Genomic DNA, 21,772 nt, shown 5'->3' on the forward strand with positions numbered 1-21,772 from the left:
TAAGATTTTTTTCTATATCACCATGGAGAGTTTCCCTCCCCTCCCCATGAGCTTATTTCTCTATATATTTACAGTGCTGTAAAGCAAAAGAGCAGTTGTAATATCAAAGGGAACAGCATCTGAATAGGGACAGGACCAGCAATGATTCCTTGGGCACTGATCTAACCTAAATCTGAGCGTTACCATGTCTCTATTTCCCTTCCCCTCCCCTCTTGTGTTGCCAAATGAAGTGTTATTTTGCTGGGCATTTCTTAGTCTCATATTCATCCTCCTTTTCTGAAGAAACAAACATCTAGTATTTTCAGTATTTTGCATGGGTTTTAAAAAAAAAATCTTTGGGACCTTCAATGTAGAAAGGGCTCAAGCCGATTCCAAATTCCTCTAAAGCACAAAGGAATGCTGCCAATCTTCTTCTGCTTGTAAACATGTTTTCCACACTACACAACTCCAGCAAAAGCCACTGAAGTGACAAAAATCACATTTTCCAGTCTATGAAGCACGAAATCTTTGTTTCTGCTTTTACTTTTTTTTTTTTTTTTTTTTTTTTTTAAAAAGGCAACTTCAAGAGCTTAATGCATTGGAGGGGAAGGTGAGGAGGACTTTTGTAGTCCTTAAAAAAGGAAATACAGAATAGGTCTGGATTCAAAAACACTTTTATTAGGGATATATTAGTAATCCAATGAAAGTTGTCAAATTTGGGATAAATCCTCAGATTTCATTACTAATGAAGGTTAGGATACAGTAAGCGTTTCAGAATATATATGCTAGTACCTGCTTTCATTCATCAGACTGAAAAGTTTATCCCCAAAACCATTATCTCACAAAATGACAAAATGAACTGTGATCATAAAACAATCAGCTGAAAATTACTAGTTTCCATTTCAGTTTTCTTGCTGAGAAAAGTATTTAAATGAAAGGGTTTACAGAAAATAGAAGTGTGTCAATAGTTGGCATCTTAAACTCTGAAAACGTAGCACATTTCTCCTCCCCTATTACAGGGAAGGAAGCAGGTCCCTGCCTGCCATTTCTGTTTTTTTTTTTTTTTTTTTTTCCTATGCTGCTGTTTTTAAATTTGTCAAAGTTTTGTCTTGTGAAGATTCAGGAAAAAAAAAAAGGAAAAAAATATGAGAGAGAATAATATAGTACAGGCAGGAACACAATTAATATAAACTGTGCTACATATTAATGGAAAATATAAATATTTTCCTATCTTTCAGAAAGATTTAAAAATATCTCTAGCAAAGGTTTTTATATTTTACTCATATGGGATCATACATTTAATTATATGTAACATTTAACTGACATTTATTTTCAAGCTCATTTTCTTGCAAATCTTTAAAATATACCTGTCTTTGCATATTTGCACTTGGCAATGTAAACACTTCATCAGTTAACTCTAGATCTATTCTCAAAACCAAAAAAGCAGGTAACTACTTTCAAGCACAGCTACTTTGAGTTAAATTTGAACCTGTAGCAGTCCTAAATGCTATTCTTAGTTAACAGAGGCAATCATTACCTCTTGATTTTAACATATTCTAAATTCTCCAGATATTTTACTTTATAAAAAATGATTTGCTAAATATTCCCCAAAGCTGTTTCTGCTAATAAAATATGCTTTCCTTTACATTCAGTATGGTTTCATGTAGGTTTTTGTCTCTTCAGATAGCAACATAGTACTCTTTGATAGCACAAGACTTTCAAATTCATCTGTGAACTGCTTTGGGGAACCTTCAGAGAATACTGGATGCAACATCCGTCTCCAATACATAACGATATGGTTAGTGTTGCCTAGTGCTAAATTTAAGCTGTACTAAAATAGTATGTCTATATTCTTCAGTAGCATAGGGAATTTATTATAATTGTGCAAGAGTGTTTCAGATTAATATTAGTCTTGCAGTTAAAAAATAAATCCTTATTTCATATTGCATATGCAGAGCACAGTATGGACAAAAGGACTGATTGACCCACCTGACTTGCCCCCCCCATTTTTTTTTTGAAAAAAAAAAAAAAAAAAAAAAAGATAAAGAGATCTGGGGAACTACAGGCCAGTCATTCTCATCACTGTGCCTGGCAAAATCATGGAACGGATCTTCCTGGAAACTGAGCTAAAGTACACTGAGAACAGAGAGATGATTGGTGACATGAAGCCAACATAGCTTCACTAAAGACAAAGCAACGCTATGGAGAAGGATTTAAGGGTTCTGGTAGATGAAAAACTGAGTATGAGCCAGCAGTGTGCACCTGCAGACCAGAAAGCCAACCACCTGAACTGCATCAAAAGCATGACCAGCGGGTTGAGGGAGGTGATTATCCCTCTCTACTCTGCTCTTGTGAGTCATTAATGACCCATGAAAAGGGTCGTTATCTTTTCTTACTTGTCATTGTTGCCTTGGTCTCTTTCCAAAGGTTTAAGTCAAGGAAAAATGTTATTTTGGTTATTTTATCATATGTAGATTTGCCCTATACCTTTAAAGTTTCCACTTGCCTTTTTACAACTGCAATAGAAGTAGCATTGTTTACCACTATATCAGGACCAAGTTGAAGTCAGACAATCCAGAGCTCCACCCACTGAAGTGATAGCGAAGTTGTATCTGTGCAATTTGGAAAGCAAGCAATAAAGCGTTTAATTTTTGAAAACCAGATAATTGTAATTGTCCACTGTAATTATAAAGCTGGTGAAAGGAAGATTCAAGGCACTTTGCCATTACGGAAAAAACTGCTAGAGATGTCTTTCTGATGCTTTTGATTTACAAGTAGTTATGGTCTGAGGCAAGAAAGATTCATAGCATAGGACACTGTAGCTACACTGTATCAAAACTATATTGAATATTTGTCCTCAAATTTCCCATTCACCTCAGTTAACACGCTGCCATTTCTGGTTCCTGGTGGGTTGTGGGACAGAAAACAGTATTCTGCTCTCTGACATAATCTTTAGGAAACAGCCAGACTGCTGTCACTTGTGGTGACCTCACAGTTCCCTTGTACTTGCTCTTGCTTGAATCTTTAAGTGCTTTGGGCAAATACTACATTATGTACTTGTGGAGCATGAAGGTTATGCAGGTACGTGTATGTTGGTTATGCCTCTGTGGATTCCTAAATGCTCACTGGGCCTGCTTTTTCTGGGACTGCAGCAACTACATGTAGGTAATAGTGCTTCTTGAACTCCTGTAATTTGCTGGTGAGTAGGGAAGGGAGTGAAGAGGAGTGATTGCTTTACCTGGGATTTTTTTACTTTATTATTTGCCATAATTTTTCACCTATTAATAATCATATATGCCATAAAACTAATCAAATATTTAAATTGAAATCTGAAAACCTCTTCAATTTTAGATGTTTTTCAGTAATTAATTCCATAGGTTAGCAAGTACAACGTTTTAAAACTCCAGTGTTTTAGGAACAACTTTTGGTTGTTGCAACAAAAGGAGCTAAATTCACTTTTTCTTATTTCCGGATAAAGAGGAATTCATTTGCATATTATATAAGAATTTAACAGCATCTCCCTTTGTATTTTTAATAGCACAAGATGAAATGCAATGTGGCTCTACAGCATTCACTCTGTTAATTTTCGTATTTGCATTTCCCAAAACTTTTTTTATAGCTATTCAACTTTTTTTTTAATAGCATATAAACAGCATTTTTATTATTGTTATTTTCCTTTCAATAACATTTAAATTACTTTGAAAATTTAATGTTATAGACAATTTAGCTACCTGATCTCCATCTCTTCCTTTTAGCAGGTTATTGCTCATGAATGTGTATTATTTACCTTTTATTTATTACTCAAGATTGATCTATGCTGAAAATTTCAAAATAAAATTTGAAATTTTATGCCTAAATCTACAGTAAGTTAAAAAACAGCATATGTATAGAACAGGTCTTACAGATGTGAGAATAGTGGTAGACTTACATGTACATGTTTTACTGAGTCCAACTTGTAAAAGCTGAGGAAAGAACTGTGATTGTAATACAACTAAAACACACTAGAAAAAAATCACCAGAGGCAAGGCTTCTCTCGTCCCCATGGCTGAGATAACTTAAATCTAGATTGTATTCTTATCTTAATCCTGGGTTTGCTTGAACAGTCCCATCACTGGATGCTAACAGTTTTGATCCCAAGCTGAGCAAAAAGAACTCTAGAATCAACCTGTCTGGAAGTAGGAGCTTATTGTTGCTTCCTGATTAATATGCCAGAAGGCCTGTGTGACATTTCTACGGAATGCCTCTGTGCTCTTGGGACTTGATGATTCAGTGCAGAGCTGTTGGGAAATTCTACAAAACTTCAGCCCGCCTCACTTCTCAAATGGTCTCCTTTCACCAGTCTGTCAAGCTAAACTAAAAATAATTACTTTGTGTGCAATAATAAGGGGAAGGATGAAAATTTTGCAGCACAGCATGTGCTGTGCAGCTCACTAGAAAGTGGAAACTGCATTTTCAAAGGGCAGCACAAAATGTATCACCCATGGTTAATATTTTTTTTTCCTACAGTTATAAAAAAATAATTTTAAAGTAGTTGCAACCCTTACAAATTTTGATGAGCAACACCCAAGCTAAAGGAGCATGCAATTAAGATCTCTACCAGGTCAGTTTGATGAAATTTGTTCCTTCTGATAGTCCTGTGAAAGAACAGAGATCAAGGAAATACTGTATTTAAAACAGTAACAGGTAAAACACATATGAAAGAATTGGAAGTCTCATTAGGACTATAAGAACACAGATTAATTTTGTTCTTCAAAATACTGCACAATTTGGGAAACTAGCCTGAGTCAATCACCACAAAGTAAGTGGTATTCAGTTGAAAAGACCAACATGAAACGTCTCATCATACCTCCCCACTAACCTGTTCTGTGCATATGTGATTCTGCTACAAGTCAGTCACCTTCCAATTAACAGTAAAACAGAATAGGGACAAAGACAAAAGACATAATGGGATCTCCGGGTAAGCAGCAAAGACCATACAAACATTCTTCCCAAATGAGATTTATTATTATTATTATTTTTAAACAACAGATATAAACCTATTTATTAAAGTAACTAGAGTGGAGGGGAGCCAAAGTCATTTGCCTGTGTTGAACGCAGAGAAGAAACTGACAGCATCTACTGCAGGGAAAAGGCCAGCAGTATCCTCAAAGAGACTGTGGAAGACATGGTACTTTTGTTTAAATTTTAGTCACAGAGCAAGCACCTACCACATTAAAGTAAAATTTCTGTAAATACTGGGATAAATGCATTTTATGCATACTTGACATGATATGGAATTATATACTTTAAGATCCCTCACAGTCAATTTCAAAAGGAAAGTAACAGAGCAATACTTATTTTTATGGAGAACTTTTATCACATTTAATTGTGTCTCAGAAAATTAAAAATCTAGATATAGCACTTATGTTGAGAAAGACCTACAAATATAAGAGAAGTGTGGTTGAAAAATTATTGAGTAGAATATCTTAAAAACCTAATACATTTCAGAGTCATTAGTGAATCATATATCAAATCCACAAATAATGCGGGCTGAGATGCAGTGTAAAAGCTGTTGAACATAGGTACAAAAAACAAGGAAATCTACTATATCTAACAGCTAAATTCATTTTGATTTCAGGCATGCAGGATCACATCAGAGAGCTAAAGGAAAATCAAGGCAAGAATTGAATTGTAACAAGCAAAAAGAAAAAAAAAAGAAACAAGTTGAAAGTACTGTTCTCACTAGAAGAAATAATGTTTTTAATGACATGGAAAGAACAGCAAAAAACTGTTAAATCCATATTTGACATGCGTCACAGCAGCAACAAAAGATCACTGTATGTGGTTTTCCTTCGCATAATCTCACACACAAGGAAATGGGCATTCTACTTTTAAGGAGACTGTTTGTTACTGAACAGTTCTGCACAAAAAAGGATTCAGTCAGAATGCTCAAAATTCAAATGAGATTTTATGAGAAGACTTTTAAAAGACTAGTCATATAAAGCTTACTAAAATACCATCTTCTATATCTACAAATTCATCTGAGATGCATGGCTCCCCAGTACTACAAGAATAAGAGTGTCAATCTAGGATTAAATGAATATTTAATCTAACCTATATATTCAGTTATTTCCTTCTTCTTATACTTTGAGTAGTTCTAAACAGGCCAGCTGCTGTTTGTTTGTTATTCATAGTTTCTGTTTGTGCTTAACAACTTCCTTTGAGTTGCTTATTCAGGGTGGGTGTTTTCTTCTACCACAGACGTGAATATGTGTGCAATGACTTTCCTCAACTAATGTATGTCCCTCTTAAATCATTTACTTGATTTCACCTACATGCTGATTGGTAACACCTTTCCCTGCTTCTGGCTTTTGCTCTTTTGCTGCATGGAAGTTTACCATAAATCCTGGCATACAGGTTAGCTCATTTTCTGAAAATGAACTGAATTACCTTGATGGGACAGTTTCTCCTACTTCACTGCTAGAACATATTTTTTAATGAATTCTGTAGAAATAAATTAAAGTTATGATTTTTTTTTTCTCTCTCCTGCAAGCTGAGTACTGGCAGCTTTTGCAGTGTTGTTAACTATGATGATTGCAGAAGCTCCATAGCAACAACATGTTTGCATTCCTACAGGAATCATATTGCTCCTCTACCGTCTATCAGAAAAAGCATTTTAATATGTCTAATCACAGTTATTTAGTTTATGTACTGAAGGATTTATTCTCATTAAGATATTAAAGTTTTAACTAAAAAGCTGTGTTTGTTTCAGATTTCACTGTTCCAGCTTTATTGGAGCTTAGAACAGTATTTCTCCGATGCTAAGTAATTGGAAGTTTTGACCTCCTTCACCTTCATTTCACTAACACACGAACATGCACAAGAACTGCTTTGATGGCTTAAACAGGTATTCCCTGAAACAATTCTTCATCTCTTCTGCAGAATCTCTGATTCTTTTCTTTATATGTACCCATTTCAAAAGGGCCTTTACTCATTTAATGCAATCCAAGAAAACCTTCTCATGAAGCACATACAACCAAACCAAACGAGAAAAAGCAGCCAAATGGCCAGACACAATTATATGAAACATAACAATTAATAAATTGAATATATACATTTAAGGCTGAAAAGAGAACATGTATATATATATTCTTATACCCCTGATAATACCACTTATAACCAGTGGATTAAGAACTTCTAAAATGAAACTTAGCATTTCATTTGTCATCACCTGTAGCATGGTCCAGTACAAAGGTCTGGTTTTACACGTCAAATCAAATGGCAGAAGCGCAAGTACATCATACTCAATTCCCTTCATTTATTTGTGTCCTTGCTTTCACATTGATCTTTTGCATAGCCCAGTGACATTAGTGATTCAGAAAATTCTAATAGTTTCTTGATACTTGTAAGCAGACAGATTATCCCCTCTCCATCAAGTAGAAAAGAGCATGCCTACTCAGGACAGGTATTTGTACTCTCACCAGGATGAACATTCCTGACCAGATGATAATCTCTGGGATCCATAAAGATTACTTCCATTTCTGCGCTAGCAGAATAAGATGCCTTCCAATCATCTCTAAACTGTTACCTACAACTCTGAAGTTCAGTAGTGCTTTACATTTGAGCCCACAAGCGCAGAAGAGAACACAGAAATTCAAGAGCTACCAGTGTTCTAACAAATACAGTAGACGGAATGCAATTCAGAATCCAAACCAGTGCAGCTCATTAACTGCATCTGTAATCATTGTGTATAGGTCATGGTGTTATACCATATTTAAGTGTACAACGAATACATGAATAATACACTTGTTCTCTGGGAAAAGTGTGGATATGAAATGTCACAGACACAAAGAGCAAAATAAACAAATTTTGCATATGCCCAGAAATAGAGGCAAACACCACCTATTTATTGCATACACATTTCAGCTTCTAGATGATAGGGTTGGGAATGTCAACTTTGAGCTGACTAAAACAGAAGCAGCAGCATATTTGCCTACTTCATAAAGATATCCATGCAGGCAGAAGGCTAGTAGGTCTGACATTAATAATACAGTCAAGGAAAAAACAACAGCAAGAAGGGAAAGGATCCACTTACACACAGTCCCAAAGAAAACGTGTGTGTATGTGTGTGTTTGTATGTGTTGGAGGTATGGGGGAGCAGGCTGGCTGAATTTCAGCTGAAAATGAGACTTGGTTACTGCTGTTATTAAGTTCCAGCTGCAGACCACAGTCCCTCAGCTCAAAACCTCAGTACTACCCAAAGCATCAAGTAGAAAGATGCCAGTAGAACCCTGCTAACTGAATTCCTCTCTTATCCCAGTCACTGTAACTGCTAGCCCTGTCTGCCCACTTTATACACTACCACAGCTGGTAGAGGACAAACTATTCATTTCACATGCCTTCTGTGCCTGTTTTTGTTTGTTTGTTTGTTTGTTTTTAGCACCACAGGCATTTCAGTAAGTTGGTTGAGTTCTTGCCACCTGTACTGTAGGACTGCAACTTCCTCACCAGTCTAATATTTCATACGTAGGTGTTCAAACTATGTAGTGTTTGACTAATAATTCATGCTTCTGCACAGGCTCTGCACATAATATTCACCACTCTCTAACTTTGTACGTAAGAACGCCCCCCAAGTCCCTCCTGAAGTTATTTGCAGTTGCAATGTAGGTGGGTCTCTTAGCCCAAGTAATCAAGCAATAGTACTTGATTCTACTGTGGGCAAAAAGGCCACTCAACATATATAGTTATGTTTTGAACCCAAGTCCTCAGTTAACAGATGGAAAGTGGACACAATTATTGACAGGCAACTTATAAATGAGGAAACAAAGCCAGGACAAACTGGATTGTTAAGAATTGCCTTGATTTTTAGATGGCAGAAATAGTAGGGCTTTATATCAATTTTCATATCTTCATTCAACAATGGAGAAGGCATAAAACTAAACACAAATGAAGGGCACGGAGATAAATTAAAACAATTTAGGGCAACAGTTTGAGAACATAACGAAACATAAGCCTTTTAAAGAAAATATCCACAAGCATAAGAAGAAGAAATCAGGGGTAGAGAAAAAAGATACTATGTAAGCTTAGTAGCAAAGAACAAAAAGTCATACCTGCAATTCATAAATCTATAACCTATTCTAATAACAGGCAGAGATTTCAATTAATATTTCCCCAAACATTTATTAAAACATTTGTCTAACAATGACACCATATACTTGTACTCAGTTATGCTTGGAACACCAATATCAATAAGCAAGATCCAAAATTTAGCCTTTGATGATGCCTTTTTGTCTTGTCAGCTACAACAGTCTCCAGAAAATTGATAAAGCCAGAACAAATACAATATAATGAGCTGTTGTGAAGGCTCAACAGAAGGGGTTCAGCTGTTCTGAACCCCAATAGAAGTGCTGAGTTGACAGATTCATGACCCTTATGCCAGAGAGGGGGACTTGGCTGGGAAAGCTGCTTCTATTGGAATAACCAAATGGTCACCTAGTTGCCACCCCGTGGAATGAAAGCACAACCACAATTAAAAAACTTGTACCATGCTCTGTGAGGAGAAGGAAGGAAAACAACAGGTCCTGTGAAATAGGAAAAGTGAAAGCAAAAGAGAAAGATATCGAGAATATAATAGATGATTTTCTTTAATATATATATATATATATACACATATATATATATATTTAACAAGAGAGAATTTCTTTAAAAAGCAAACAAACAAACAAACAAAAAAAAACGTGAAAGAGTCCAGGTAACAGAGCAAGCACAACACAAGACTCTGATGCCTTACAGTTTCTACATTTAAGTCATTGTACTGCAACATGTAAGCAAACTTTTCACAACTTTACAAAAAATTAATGATGGAATTCAAACATCAGTGCCTCCCCCCAAAACCAAGAAACCAGGCATTAAACACCACGATGCCTTAAAGCACAGGTAAAAAGATAACAATGTCAGGAACAGGTTTTTCCAACACGTATCATTTCCACACTGCCTGCTGGCCATCACATGGAGTGAGCAGTACCAGAGGCAGAAGACTGAACTAGAAGAACCAATTCAGTTTGGCTGGACATCCCCCCCTCTCCCTTCCCCTCTTCCAGAGTAATGGCCTTAGATCACCATAGTGACTCCGCTGATTAGCTACAGTATTCCTGGGGCAAATACAGAAGTAAGAAGAGCTGACTTTTACAAAAGTTGGCTTTTAAATTAAACTTGGATTCTATTTATTTCAGGCTCTTCACAATTAGTGAGTGATAACTGCAATGCTGTAATTTCCATTCAGTTTCTAGATTCCCCAACAATACCTAGGAAAAAGAGAAAGCTTTAAAAACTCAGATTTGGCTTTGACTAAACTCATATCCAATACATTTTCCTATAAAAGTTACACTGAGTGTTGCTAGTATAGAGTATTTAAATTATCTCTATGCTGGCATAGAAAGCCACTTGCTACATACAAGATTTAGTCATGAGAGCCCATTCTCACTTCCTTCAATAATATATTTATATTGATTGTAAACAGTCTTTAAATTGTTACAGCTTCCTCCAATGCTATACAGGCTCTTGGGGTCTGCACTGCTTCAAGGCAATTCATAATACATAGCTGAAACTTAGCACTGGCCTGAAGGTGCTACATCATTTAACTCTGATCTTATGATGGAAAAATCAAACAGAAACATACCAAATCTATGTTACATGTTTGACAACAAAAAGTCTTTAACCATGATGTTCTAACCTTTTCCTCTTTCCTACAGTAACTTCCTGATGTCTTTGACCTTTCTTCAGCAGACGAGACCTCTTTCTTAATATCACAAGGAATTGCGGGCAGTCTTGCTATGCACCTAGGATTTCTATATATTTCGAGATGGAATATCAAACATTCTATGTACCTCCTGCTTCTTCCTGTACAACCCACTGGTGTATAAGCCATTGGGAGCAGTTAGGTGGCATCTTCAAACTTGCTGAGGGTACACTCTGCCCCATCACCCAGATCATTAATGAGGAAATTATTAGAACTGGACTCAGTATTGTCCCTAGGATACTCCACTTGTTACTTGCCTCCAACTAGATTTTGTACCAATTGCCATCCTCTGGGCTTGGTCACTCAGCCAGTTTTCAATCCACCTCACCATCTGCTGATCCAGGTCATTGTACATCAGCTTTTCTATGAGGATCTTAAGGGAGACACTGCCAAAATCCCTTGTATTCATAAGATCCTATGTGGTTAATAAATAAAAAAGTCAGTATTTTCCCTGAAATACTTGCACTATCAGTTAGTTCGTTGTCTTAAAAGAAAAAAGCCTATCAATTCTTCAGAGTACTACCTCTCTCTGTTGCCATGGTCACAAGTTACCATAGTAACCATTAGATTCATCTGTATTTTTAGATTAAAGTTGGTTCTATTTTCACAGAACATAGATCCAATTGATAGAAACAACACATTCTTACCAGGAAATTCTACAGGAAATACTACAGAATTCGAAGTACAATTTAAGGCAACACTACTGAAATACGCACACACAAAAATTGTTTAATTGCAAAAGCAGCAAAATTAGCCACAAACACTACCATTTACAGGGCTGCTTCATGCAGCTAGAAAATTGTTTGGACAGACATTGAAAAGATTTTAAGGCAATTATTCTCTAAAGGTGTTGGCTCAGTAAGCCACACTAGAAAATATTTAAATTGAAAAGCCCAGTAAGCTTAAATGGCCTTTTTGAATAGGGGCTAACTGCAGTAACACTTTACATTTCTCCACTAGAGCCCCGTTTGTAGGTTTGTGTTTGTTTTTGAAGTTTTCCTCCTCTCTCTCTAAGTGGGATGTTCACTCTCAAACAGAGGAAATATAAACATTCAACCAGTCACAATTCACCTATTATCAGACAAGTCTCTGCTCTCTCACTTTCAGTCATTTTTATGTTGTATTATACCCTCTGGTGGACAAAAAGCAATTCACAACTGTGAATTAAGTACCTTTAGATCAGCACTATGCTAACTGGAACTTCATCATGAAAATGTTGAATCAGAAACAAGCATTATTATGTAGTCTTTAGTTTGTTCACTTCAAGGAAGGTCTTTCAGCGACCTTTGCCTGGCTAGATCTGACTCAGCTTTTCCATGTTCTCTCATTCAACCAATGTTAGCTCATATATAGCTTGGCATGCCATTTAGATGTGAATTCAAAATAGAAGTTTAATGTATCTCTATGTGACAATCACTACATTTCAGAAGTAATATAAACAGAGGAATCACAAGTGAGGAGTCCATCAGCTCAGTTCCCCAAAAGACAGCAGCATGAATACAAAATTAGATTTGAGGATCTGTACAGTTTATTTCTAATTTTAGAAAGTCATCAAAAAATTTCAACTTGCTTTCTTTTTGGTAAGTCACTAAGCATCACTTAAGATAAAAACTTAGTTTCCTTAACTATAAAACTTACATAACCTGTAAAATCTGGAACTATGTGAAGCAATTGTAGTACAGGTTATCAAAGAAAGACAATACATACATTGCTGATAATTTTTCCATTTATTAACTGAATCCTGCTATTTTTTGTTGTTTTTCTGATTGTAAACTGACTAGTTTAATTCCCTATTGAAAATCCTTGCAGACTTTTGTTATCATTCTTCAGGGTAAGCTGCTACAGTTCTCTTAGTTTTATCTTTACGCAATCACTTTTCTGACTCTGTAATATTCCAATAGAATCCTCTATTTCTATGCTTTCCTACTGAGATGTAGCATTAACTCAAGATTCCTGCTAAGGCTTGGCAGCATAGCATCGTGGGTGCAGACGTGCACTGTGAACAGAAGTTTGCTTTACAGCACTCTGCAGCATTGCCTACACCTCTGCTCCTGAAAGCTCTAAGAATCACTTGACATCAACTAGTGTGAGCAAGAAATTAAAAGTATTCTCTCAACTAAGTCCTCTCTGATCTCCTTTTGGCTAGACTCCTCTTGTGTTCCACAAAATTTGATCTATTTTTGACATTTTTGCTCTGCTTGCACTGGGAATTTTGGAAAATTTAGAGTTGAGAGCACTTGCACTCTAATGAAAACTGATCTACAATATTCACACACTTAGAAATCAAGTGCACGTACAGGCAAGACACTATTCAAAAAGGTGATATTCAGTAAAATAGTAACTTCATCTGGCAAGATATTGTTAAATAACTAAACATTTATTTGAAAGAGGTGGTTGTACTAGCTTTCATTCACGCCTGAAAGCCAGTAATTTGATAGGGAGTAATCATTCTGTTCTTACAGTCCTGACAGCTTTCTCTAGAAAGTTTTAACACAGAATTAAGTTGTGCATCCTTTAGTCTAACTTGCCTCCTCTGAAGCGTGTCACCTAGGTAGCAAAAAATCTTTAGTGTTCATTTATGTATTTCTGATACCCACTAACAGGAATACAGATACTACAAACCAGTTACACTTGTCAATTCTTCTACATGGTGAGACAAAAACCCTCATTACGTTGTACAAGTTACAAACAAATAAGATAAAAAAAACCTACATAAGCAAAAGTTCTTTTTACTGTATATTTCACTCCATTTTTCAATGCATTTTGAACACACACACACACAATTGGCGTGCCAAAGGGGCGTTTCCAACAAAGCTCCAAGAAAAATACTCACCTCCCACCCCTGGCAGTATAGGCATACTTTAGACCCATCTCCTGTGTGGCAATACAATATTTTGTCCAAACTCTGGATAGTAAGCAGAAAGCTCATCTTCCCCTACTGTTCCCAAAGCAATAAAAATATGTAGAAAGACTGTTGTTGTTTTTTTGTTTGTTTTTGTTTGGTTGGTTGAATATGTGGAGGGGAGTGTTTCTTTAGAGATAATGAAATTGTCCATCTTGTTTGAACCCATATAGTGTAGATACCTATACATGGCTTATTTACATGGAAGTGTCAGGCTAACCTTCTTGGACAAGAAACAAGGTAAATCAGCAGGTTGAATTCTGCTGCAGGTTGACTACTTCATGCTGGTACTAACTTATGTGAACCCAAGCAATTATTCCTACAATACTGCAACGAATCATACTCTGACAGTACTGCCTATGGTTATATGCTTGTCATTCAGCTCAGCTGGCCTCCTGCAAAGACAATGACTAAATTTCCCATCTTTGATGAGTCAGTATAGCAATGCATTTTGACTGTTTCTGCAGATATTTTTGATACAGTCTCAGTTGCATATTATAGAAGCCTCGGGCTCAGTCATTAGGAGTACAGTCATTTTTGTAGCCCTCCACTAACGTTACCTCTAACGTTATTTGGTTAAATGCAGAATGCTCCTGTCCAAAGGGTGTGTGGTGCAGTAAGCCTATTTAAAGTGAGAATGTGCTGCAAGAGAAGGCAAATGCATCACACTATGCTACTGGTAACAGTTGCTCTTAAAAGTTTTTTTTTGTTTGTTTGTTTTTTAAATGTCTCCATAGTAGGCAAAATGGAGGTAGTCCTCTGCTTAATAAAAGAAAACATAAGAAATATAGCCAGGTAATGAAAAGATAGGAGCTGAGAAACAGAGCAAGGAGGTAATGGTTTACTTGCAAAGGGGTTAGAGAAATTTTTTTAGGAGAAGCAGCACCTTGAAATGTAAATTTACCTGCAAAACTGCAGGAGAAAGTGTTTGCCACTGTTTCTCTTCATTTCATATTATTTTGATTCCTTGCATTAGCAGTTCTGGCATTGAGCGTTGGGATTCTACAGATAACTGGCATATGAGTGTAACAAAGTCCAGCATTTAGTTCATCCAAAAATGCAGACTTTGTGCGTGCATCCAATTTCACAGATTTATCTGTCCCCTGGAGCTCCCTGCTGGTGCTTCCTCAGCATAACACATCTATTAGAAAATGCTGTGAGATGCCTAGTTCATCAGATCCTCCCCACAGATCAGCTGACCACTGAGGAAAAATTCAAACTTTATTGTTCTGAAGTGATGAAAGGTCCAAGAATAAGTGCATGTAGGTCAAGCCCAGTTTAGAAAGGTAAGACAGAGACAGAAGTTCCGTAAAAGAACAACCAAGCTCTAATCTGTAGGGTGCAGAGTTCAAGTATAGCTTGAGGCTCAGAAAAAGTCAAGAGTATTTCCTGGACAACTTTGTACTGTACATAGCCCGTTTTCCACCCTACCCTGTCTCACAGGACAAGTTCTTAGCTCCTGTGGAAATTTACTGTCTTCATTTACCATTAAAAGCAATTGTTCTCAAAAGTTACTCTGCACACCTCTTTAGATCTCTTCTGAAGCCTACAGGCTTCAAAACAAAACCTAGAAATAACATAAAACTGAGTTATGTTTACAGCATCTTCTAATAGTGCCAAAATCAAGATGAAAGGTAACCAGGAATCCTTTTTCCTCAGTTAACACTAAAGCACAGCCCCATACAGTACAGCGTATGTATTTATACATATACCAGGTCTTAAACATTACATTCAATAGGCTCCAGACCACATATAACAGGAACTCCTGGGCAACCAGCTCTAGGTAGCCCTGCTTGAGTAGAACAATGGGACCAGATGAGCTGCAGAGATCCTCTTCCAATCTCAAACATTCTATGAAATCACATAGCTTCAGAATATCTTTCCACACATTTGGCTTTACACGGCAACTCAGAGAGCAGCACAAGATGATTCAGCCTGGTGCCAAGTTACAAATTCATAATGGGTCAAGCAAGAAAGTCTATAATACTGAACAGTTACAAAGAGCAATGTGATTCAGCATCTCCCCAGGAAGTTGCAGAGTCATGTGGCAATACAATGTCCCCATCAGAAAGAAGGCCATTTTTTCCCCCTTTTTCCAGATTTGTGTCTTAGGCAATAACCCATACTTTCCAGCATTGCATGCAGGTTTGGAAGACAGATAGGAAAACAGCTCAATTCAACAGCTGTTCTCAAGCATACCTTGCCACTTCACAGTTAACAAACAAGTCTCCTCAACACAATGCTCTGTGCAGCCAGAGAACCAGCAGTGTGTTCTATAATCATCCCACTTTCCTCCTAAGGCACATATCTCCTGCTGATTAAGATGGCAAAGGAGAAGTAAAACTCAAAAGTATTGATTTCAATACTTCTGAAATTCAGTACTTTTGAAATTCAGGGTTCTGTAGAAATCTTTTTGTGTTTCTATTTGTGCCTGGGCATATTAGGAAAGGGGTATAAATGCTTACTGAACACAGTGGGTTCTACTGCTAGGTATGGATTTAGCCATTTGCTTCACTGCACAATCAAGCTCATAGAAAATACTAGATGGAAACTACATTCCAGCATTTCCTGCTGAAAACACGGAACAGCTGATAGAAGCATTTTACCAAAACAGCACATTCAGCATTCTCATTATCAAGAGAATTTCTATGCAAGACCATGCCATCCAAAGCAGAACTACATCTAGGAACTCACTGAGAGATCACATGGGTGGTGGCAGATTTGCAGAGGCTTTGATCAAGCAGAGCAAAATATAACGGTCACATTTGTACTAGAAGAAAATCATGTCCATACTAAGACATTTTCTTGCTCTAGGTAAGTTCTGCTCCCTGACATCATCAGCTTCATATCACCCTCAATGGAGTCCATGACTACTCCACACTCTCTTATAACAAAAGTCATTTAATTTCCCTGTACAAGAAGTCAGGGCAAGACTGATCCATTCTTACCCACAGGCTACTGACATCAAGCATCAATGCTGAGTAAAAGATACTTAGTACAGGGTCTAGTTCAGGAGAACAAAAGCAAATCAAAATCCCAAAATTGAGTCTTCAAAAATTCTTCTTATGCTTCAAAGCAGGAGTTCCTGCAAATGACCTGATTCTAGAAAGCATTCTGGAAAGTCACTGTATGAAAATTGAGTAATCCAAGACTATCACAGTACATGCACAAGGAAAAGGCAGGAATATCAGTATAAGGACAGACTAACCCATCCTTGGCCTCCAAATCAAGCCCCTCACAATGAATTAGATAATTAATTTGCTACAGAGATTTTTAGTTTAAAAAGCAAAAAAAAAAAAAAAAAAAAAAAAAGTCCAGAAATGTGGTCACGGAAGTACTTAGTGTATAAAGAAATAAAGAATAATGGTTTTGTCTTGTTCAATACAGTAAAGTCTAGTAAGCAGTTTCTCACAACTGAATCTTTCACATATTCAGCAAAGATTTTTGTTCCTCATGGAGAGAGGAATTTCCATTGGAAACAGGAAGAATTCTTGCCTTGGTACATGCCTTTGCATGTACTAGCAAGACATGTATACAATGATTGTTAATGAACTAAAAAAAAATACAAAACTTCTTTTTTGTTTGTTTTAAACACAAATCTCAAAGTCAGATCAAAGGTTTTCTACTGGATCCTGGGTAAGGACTTGTGGATACTTTAGGACAAATATTTCTGATACGGTTGGTCAAGATTTAAAATTTTAAAAGCTACAAATAAAAGTAAAAACAACTTAATTTGTTTCCACCCAAAAATGAAATAATTCATAAGTTTGCCACCAAGACAATGGGAAACAATAAAAATTTCAGTCCCAGTCTTAAACATTATAAACTTCTGAAGTATGACTTTTTAGGACAGAAATATTTGTGAAATCTTACTTGCAGTTGGGCTTCTATACATTGTCAACAAAATACTCAGCTTTGTGAAAAACCCACTGCAATGCTGTCAGAACTGTAATAGCTAGAGACATGAGAAAACATGAGTGTCTGCACCTAGAGCTGTAGTTTCAGTAAAGATTAAAACCACCAAGTATTCATTCCGACAGTCATGTCCATAAGGGTACTCCCGCACTAAAAGTTTCCACAACAAGAACTCTACTTGTTTCCCATGGGTGTGCGTACAAGGGATCTCCCCTTACCAATACTCAATGTATTAGAATCTATGGCACACATGAAAATTTCCTCTGCAGTTTCACTCCCACAATACATATTCCACATACAATGTGCTTCTGTCCCAAATGTTGCATATTGCTCAGGTCTCAGGGCATTGATAAACAAGGCTAATGGTCACAGAGAGAAAACATGTGCAAGGGCTGGAGTAGGACAAAGCAAGAAGATTGATAAAGTACAATAGTGTTCACTGGTCCCTGCAATTTATAATCCATAAATGGAATCCTAGAACTAGTGAAGTTCATACATCAGGCTCAGTTCCTGTGCCCTGAGGAATGGATCTCCTAAAGCTAAGAGACAAGGGCTTCTGAAATTCTCAAGTACACTTGCAGACTAATGAGCCAGATTTTCCCCAGAAATCTTCTAGAATGAAAGAATTTGTCTGTATTAAAAAGCACCATGATGACATGGAGTTACACAATTAAATGGCAAAGTAACGTTCTCCCTGCCTTTACCCACTACACAGGACTCCTCTCACTGTCATGCTCTTACAGGAATCAAAGTAAACAACAGAACCTGAAATAAAAAGCAGCTTCAAAAGCAACCAAAATCTTATGGATGAGCAACTTTCCTTCTCAATAGTTACTTCCTCTGGATATCTCTATCTACTCTTTCACATGTGCATATAACAGCACATTTTCTTCATAACTCAGCTTTTCAATTTCCTCAATTAACCTTCCAGAAAAAAAAATAAAATAAAACCCAATCTCTTCATTTTCCAGTACTAGGAACTAGAATCTGGCACACTCCTCCCATGAGCCAGTCCTTTATGTTCAAAAGCATTCAACAGTCACCTTCTGAAAGGGGAAGGACATAACAGCTATGGTCCATTTTTAAAAAGGGTGAATTGTTGTGGGCACTTCTAACAACACACAGCTGCAGAAGGATACTCAGAGCAAGATAAGATATTCTAGGGAACCACCCACCTCTGTGGAACTCCAGTGTCTAATTATTTTTCCAGCTTCTGTTCAACAGGTGTCTCTAACCCTAGCCTGTTCTCCCAGTAAAGATTCTTCCCAACTAGGATTATACAGAGGGAATTCCAAAGCAACAGGTTATGTACAGACATAGTGTTCCCTCCAAGAGAGGAATGAAAAGGAGTAAATTCCTGAGGATATGTATCCTCTGATCCATGTTCTGAATCCCAGCCTCCCCCTTGCCTTGGAATGAGCTCTACTAAGCAGCATCTGTTATGTACATCAATCTCAGCTCCCTTCCTTTGGAAGAGTTTCCACTCAAAAGTGACAGGCAAATCCTAGGACAGAGATAGGTGCTGGGGAGGGAAGGTCTCCTTAGGATGACTCGCCAGAAGCAAGAGATCCTGCAGCTTTCTTCCTAGGGCGGGCTTTCACACTTTTTACTGGAAGCTGAGGAGAAAGAAATAGAGGCATTTTATGTTAGTTTACTGTAGCACCTAAATGTCAAACAGAAAGAGATAAGGATGCAAAGTGAAAATAGGACAAAACAACTACAACACAATGACCCTATTTCTGTCACTCATCATTTCAAAGAGGCTATTTAAATACTCCATTTGTTTTTAGTTAACAAACAAATCACACTAAGCATATCCTTCAAATAGCAACCTGTAGTGGGTTTACGTGGCAAGGTTTTGGTAGTGGGAGGACCATAGGGGTGGATTCTGTGAGAAGAATCCAGAAGCTGCCCCATGTTAGATAAGGGCCCCGCCACTGGCCAGAGCTGAGCCAATAAGCAATGCTGTTTGTGCCTCTTTGAGAGCATATTTAAGAAAGGGGAAAAAAAATGCTGCTCAACAGCAGCTGGGAGAGAGAGGAATTAGAAACTGCCTTGCAGATACCAAGGCCAGTGAAGAAAGAGGGCAGGAGGTGCTCCAGGTGCTGGAGCAGAAGTTCCCCTGAGACCTGGGGAGAGGACCATAGTGGAGCAGGCTGTCCCCCTGCAGCCCATGGTGTACCATGGTGGTGCAGATTTCCATGCTGTAGGCTGTGGAGGAAAACACAGTGGAGCAGGTGGATCTGCTCTGAAGGAGGCTGTGGCCTGTGGAGGACTCCTGCCAGAGCAGTTTCTAGGCTGGACGTGTAGCCTGTGGAGAGGAGCCCACACAGGAGTAGGTGACCTGGCAGGAGCTGCCACCCATTGGGGACCCATGTTGGAGCAGTTTGCTCCTGACGGATGGACCCTGTGGTACAGACCCCTGTTTGGAGCAGTTTTTGAAGAGCTGCTGCCCATGGGAAGCCCATGCAGAATCAGTTCAGGAAAGACTGCATTCCGTAGGAGACCCCACATTGGAGCAGGGAAGAGAGTGAACGTGAAGACAAAGTCTTTAGCACTTTGTCGAAGACAAAGTGCTATAGACTGACCACAACCCTCCTTCCCCATTCCCCTGTGCCACTCAGGGAGAGGAGGTGGAAAGAGGGTGGATGGAGGGGAGGTGTTTTTGGTTTCTTTCCTTTGTTTCTCACTTCTCTAGCTTGCTAGTAAAATTTATTGCCTATTACTATCTCCCTCCTATGAGTCTCTCAACCCTTAAGCCCTTTGCATCATATATTTCTATATTCACAATAATCAGCATAGAGTCTTTACTGCCTTTTCAGAATTGAGTCACTTAAATTCCTCACTAGGAAGCTTGGAATAAAGTTTTATTCCTCTTGCCTCCCTGCCCCTGTCTACTATGCTAGAAAAGGAAGAAGGGTCAACACAAAAGTAACTTCAGGGGATTTAAAAGAGATCTAGGCTGATTTTGAACTAATCTTTAGACATACATGTTACAAAGAGTACCTATTCATATACAAAAGTGTCCTGGACACTGTAAAATCAGATTAACAGTATGAATTAACATGATGCTCTGAGCAAGCACTCTCCTCCAAATTATTTAATGTTTAGCCTGAAAAGCTCTACAATGTGATTTGTTAATACACCACCATATTAAATAAAAATTACATGTAAATAAAATCAGGAGTCCAAGTTGAACCAAGAAAAGAGAATCCCTACTTCTCAAAATGGAGAAGCATTTTATTATTTATAAATCAAACCAGACGAAATGTTGAAGTAAGAGTCAAAAACTAGAAGGCACTGTCTCAAAAAGCATATTCTACAAAACACACCAACAGCTGAAAAATTTCATTAATCTACAATATGTAATTTATTTTCATGTATAGTTTGTTTTAATATTGAGAATACAGACAATTCATGACAATCTGAATTGCTGTAAATATCTTGGATCAGCACATGGCCATGTGGTGTGGATAAACTCAACAATGACTAGTTATCTCTGGAGCTCCCAGCACAAGAATGATGTTGATCTATTAGAGTGGGTCCAGAGGAGGGCCACAAAGCTGATCAGACGTCTGAAGCACCTCTCCTACCAAGAAAGGCTGAGAGAGCTAGGACTGTTCAGCCTACAGAAGAGAAGGTTCCAGGGTAACCTCATTGCAACCTTTCAGTACTTAAAGTGGATTTATAAAAGTCCACAAATGGAGAGCAACTCTTTGCTCAATCAGATAATGACAGGACGAGGGGGGATGGTTTTAAACTAAAAGAGGGAAGATTTAGATTAGAGGGTAGCAGGAAATTCTTCACTCAGAAGGTGGTGAGGCACTGGAACAGGTTGCCCAGAGAAGCTGTGGATGCCCCATCCCTGGAGGTGTTCAAGACCAGGTTGGATGGGACCCTGAGCAATCTGATCTACTGGGTGGCATCCCTGCCTATGGCAGGGCGGTTGGAACTAGGTGATCTTTGAGGTCCCTTCCAATCCAAGCCATTCTGTGATTCTATGATCTAAACCTCAAGATGATGAAAACCTACAGAGGAGAAGAAAGGAGAATGTGCAGATAAATTTCTTCAAATCTAACATGCAGAAGAGTAGAAAGGTTTAAGAGGGAACAGAACAGCTGAATTTTAGATGAGGAGAAAGTTGCTGTTACAGGGATAAAGGTCACATAAATATTATATACTGTATATATAATATATAC

General features: G+C 37.7%; 1 protein-coding gene across 6 annotated transcripts in view; it reads right to left on the minus strand.

Annotated features, from left to right (window-relative positions):
- Positions 1-21,772, minus strand: part of REEP2 (receptor accessory protein 2) — a 43,943-nt gene that overhangs the window by 11,497 nt on the left and 10,674 nt on the right. For 4 of the 6 annotated variants that reach the window (XM_027468355.3, XM_072023453.1, XM_072023457.1 and 1 more), the window contains one exon: positions 638-19,189. The exons of 1 other annotated variant lie outside the window; for it this stretch is intronic. In XM_027468355.3, coding sequence (XP_027324156.1) covers positions 19,115-19,189 — 75 coding nt within the window. In that variant the 3' untranslated portion in view covers positions 638-19,114. Of the gene's footprint in view, positions 1-637; positions 19,190-19,212; positions 21,602-21,772 lie in introns of those variants that run through there. One more of the 6 variants, XM_072023455.1, reaches the window with a different exon arrangement.

Source organism: Anas platyrhynchos, chromosome 14 (assembly GCF_047663525.1).
Source record: "Anas platyrhynchos isolate ZD024472 breed Pekin duck chromosome 14, IASCAAS_PekinDuck_T2T, whole genome shotgun sequence".
In the NCBI taxonomy this organism is placed as follows: Eukaryota; Metazoa; Chordata; class Aves; order Anseriformes; family Anatidae; genus Anas; species Anas platyrhynchos.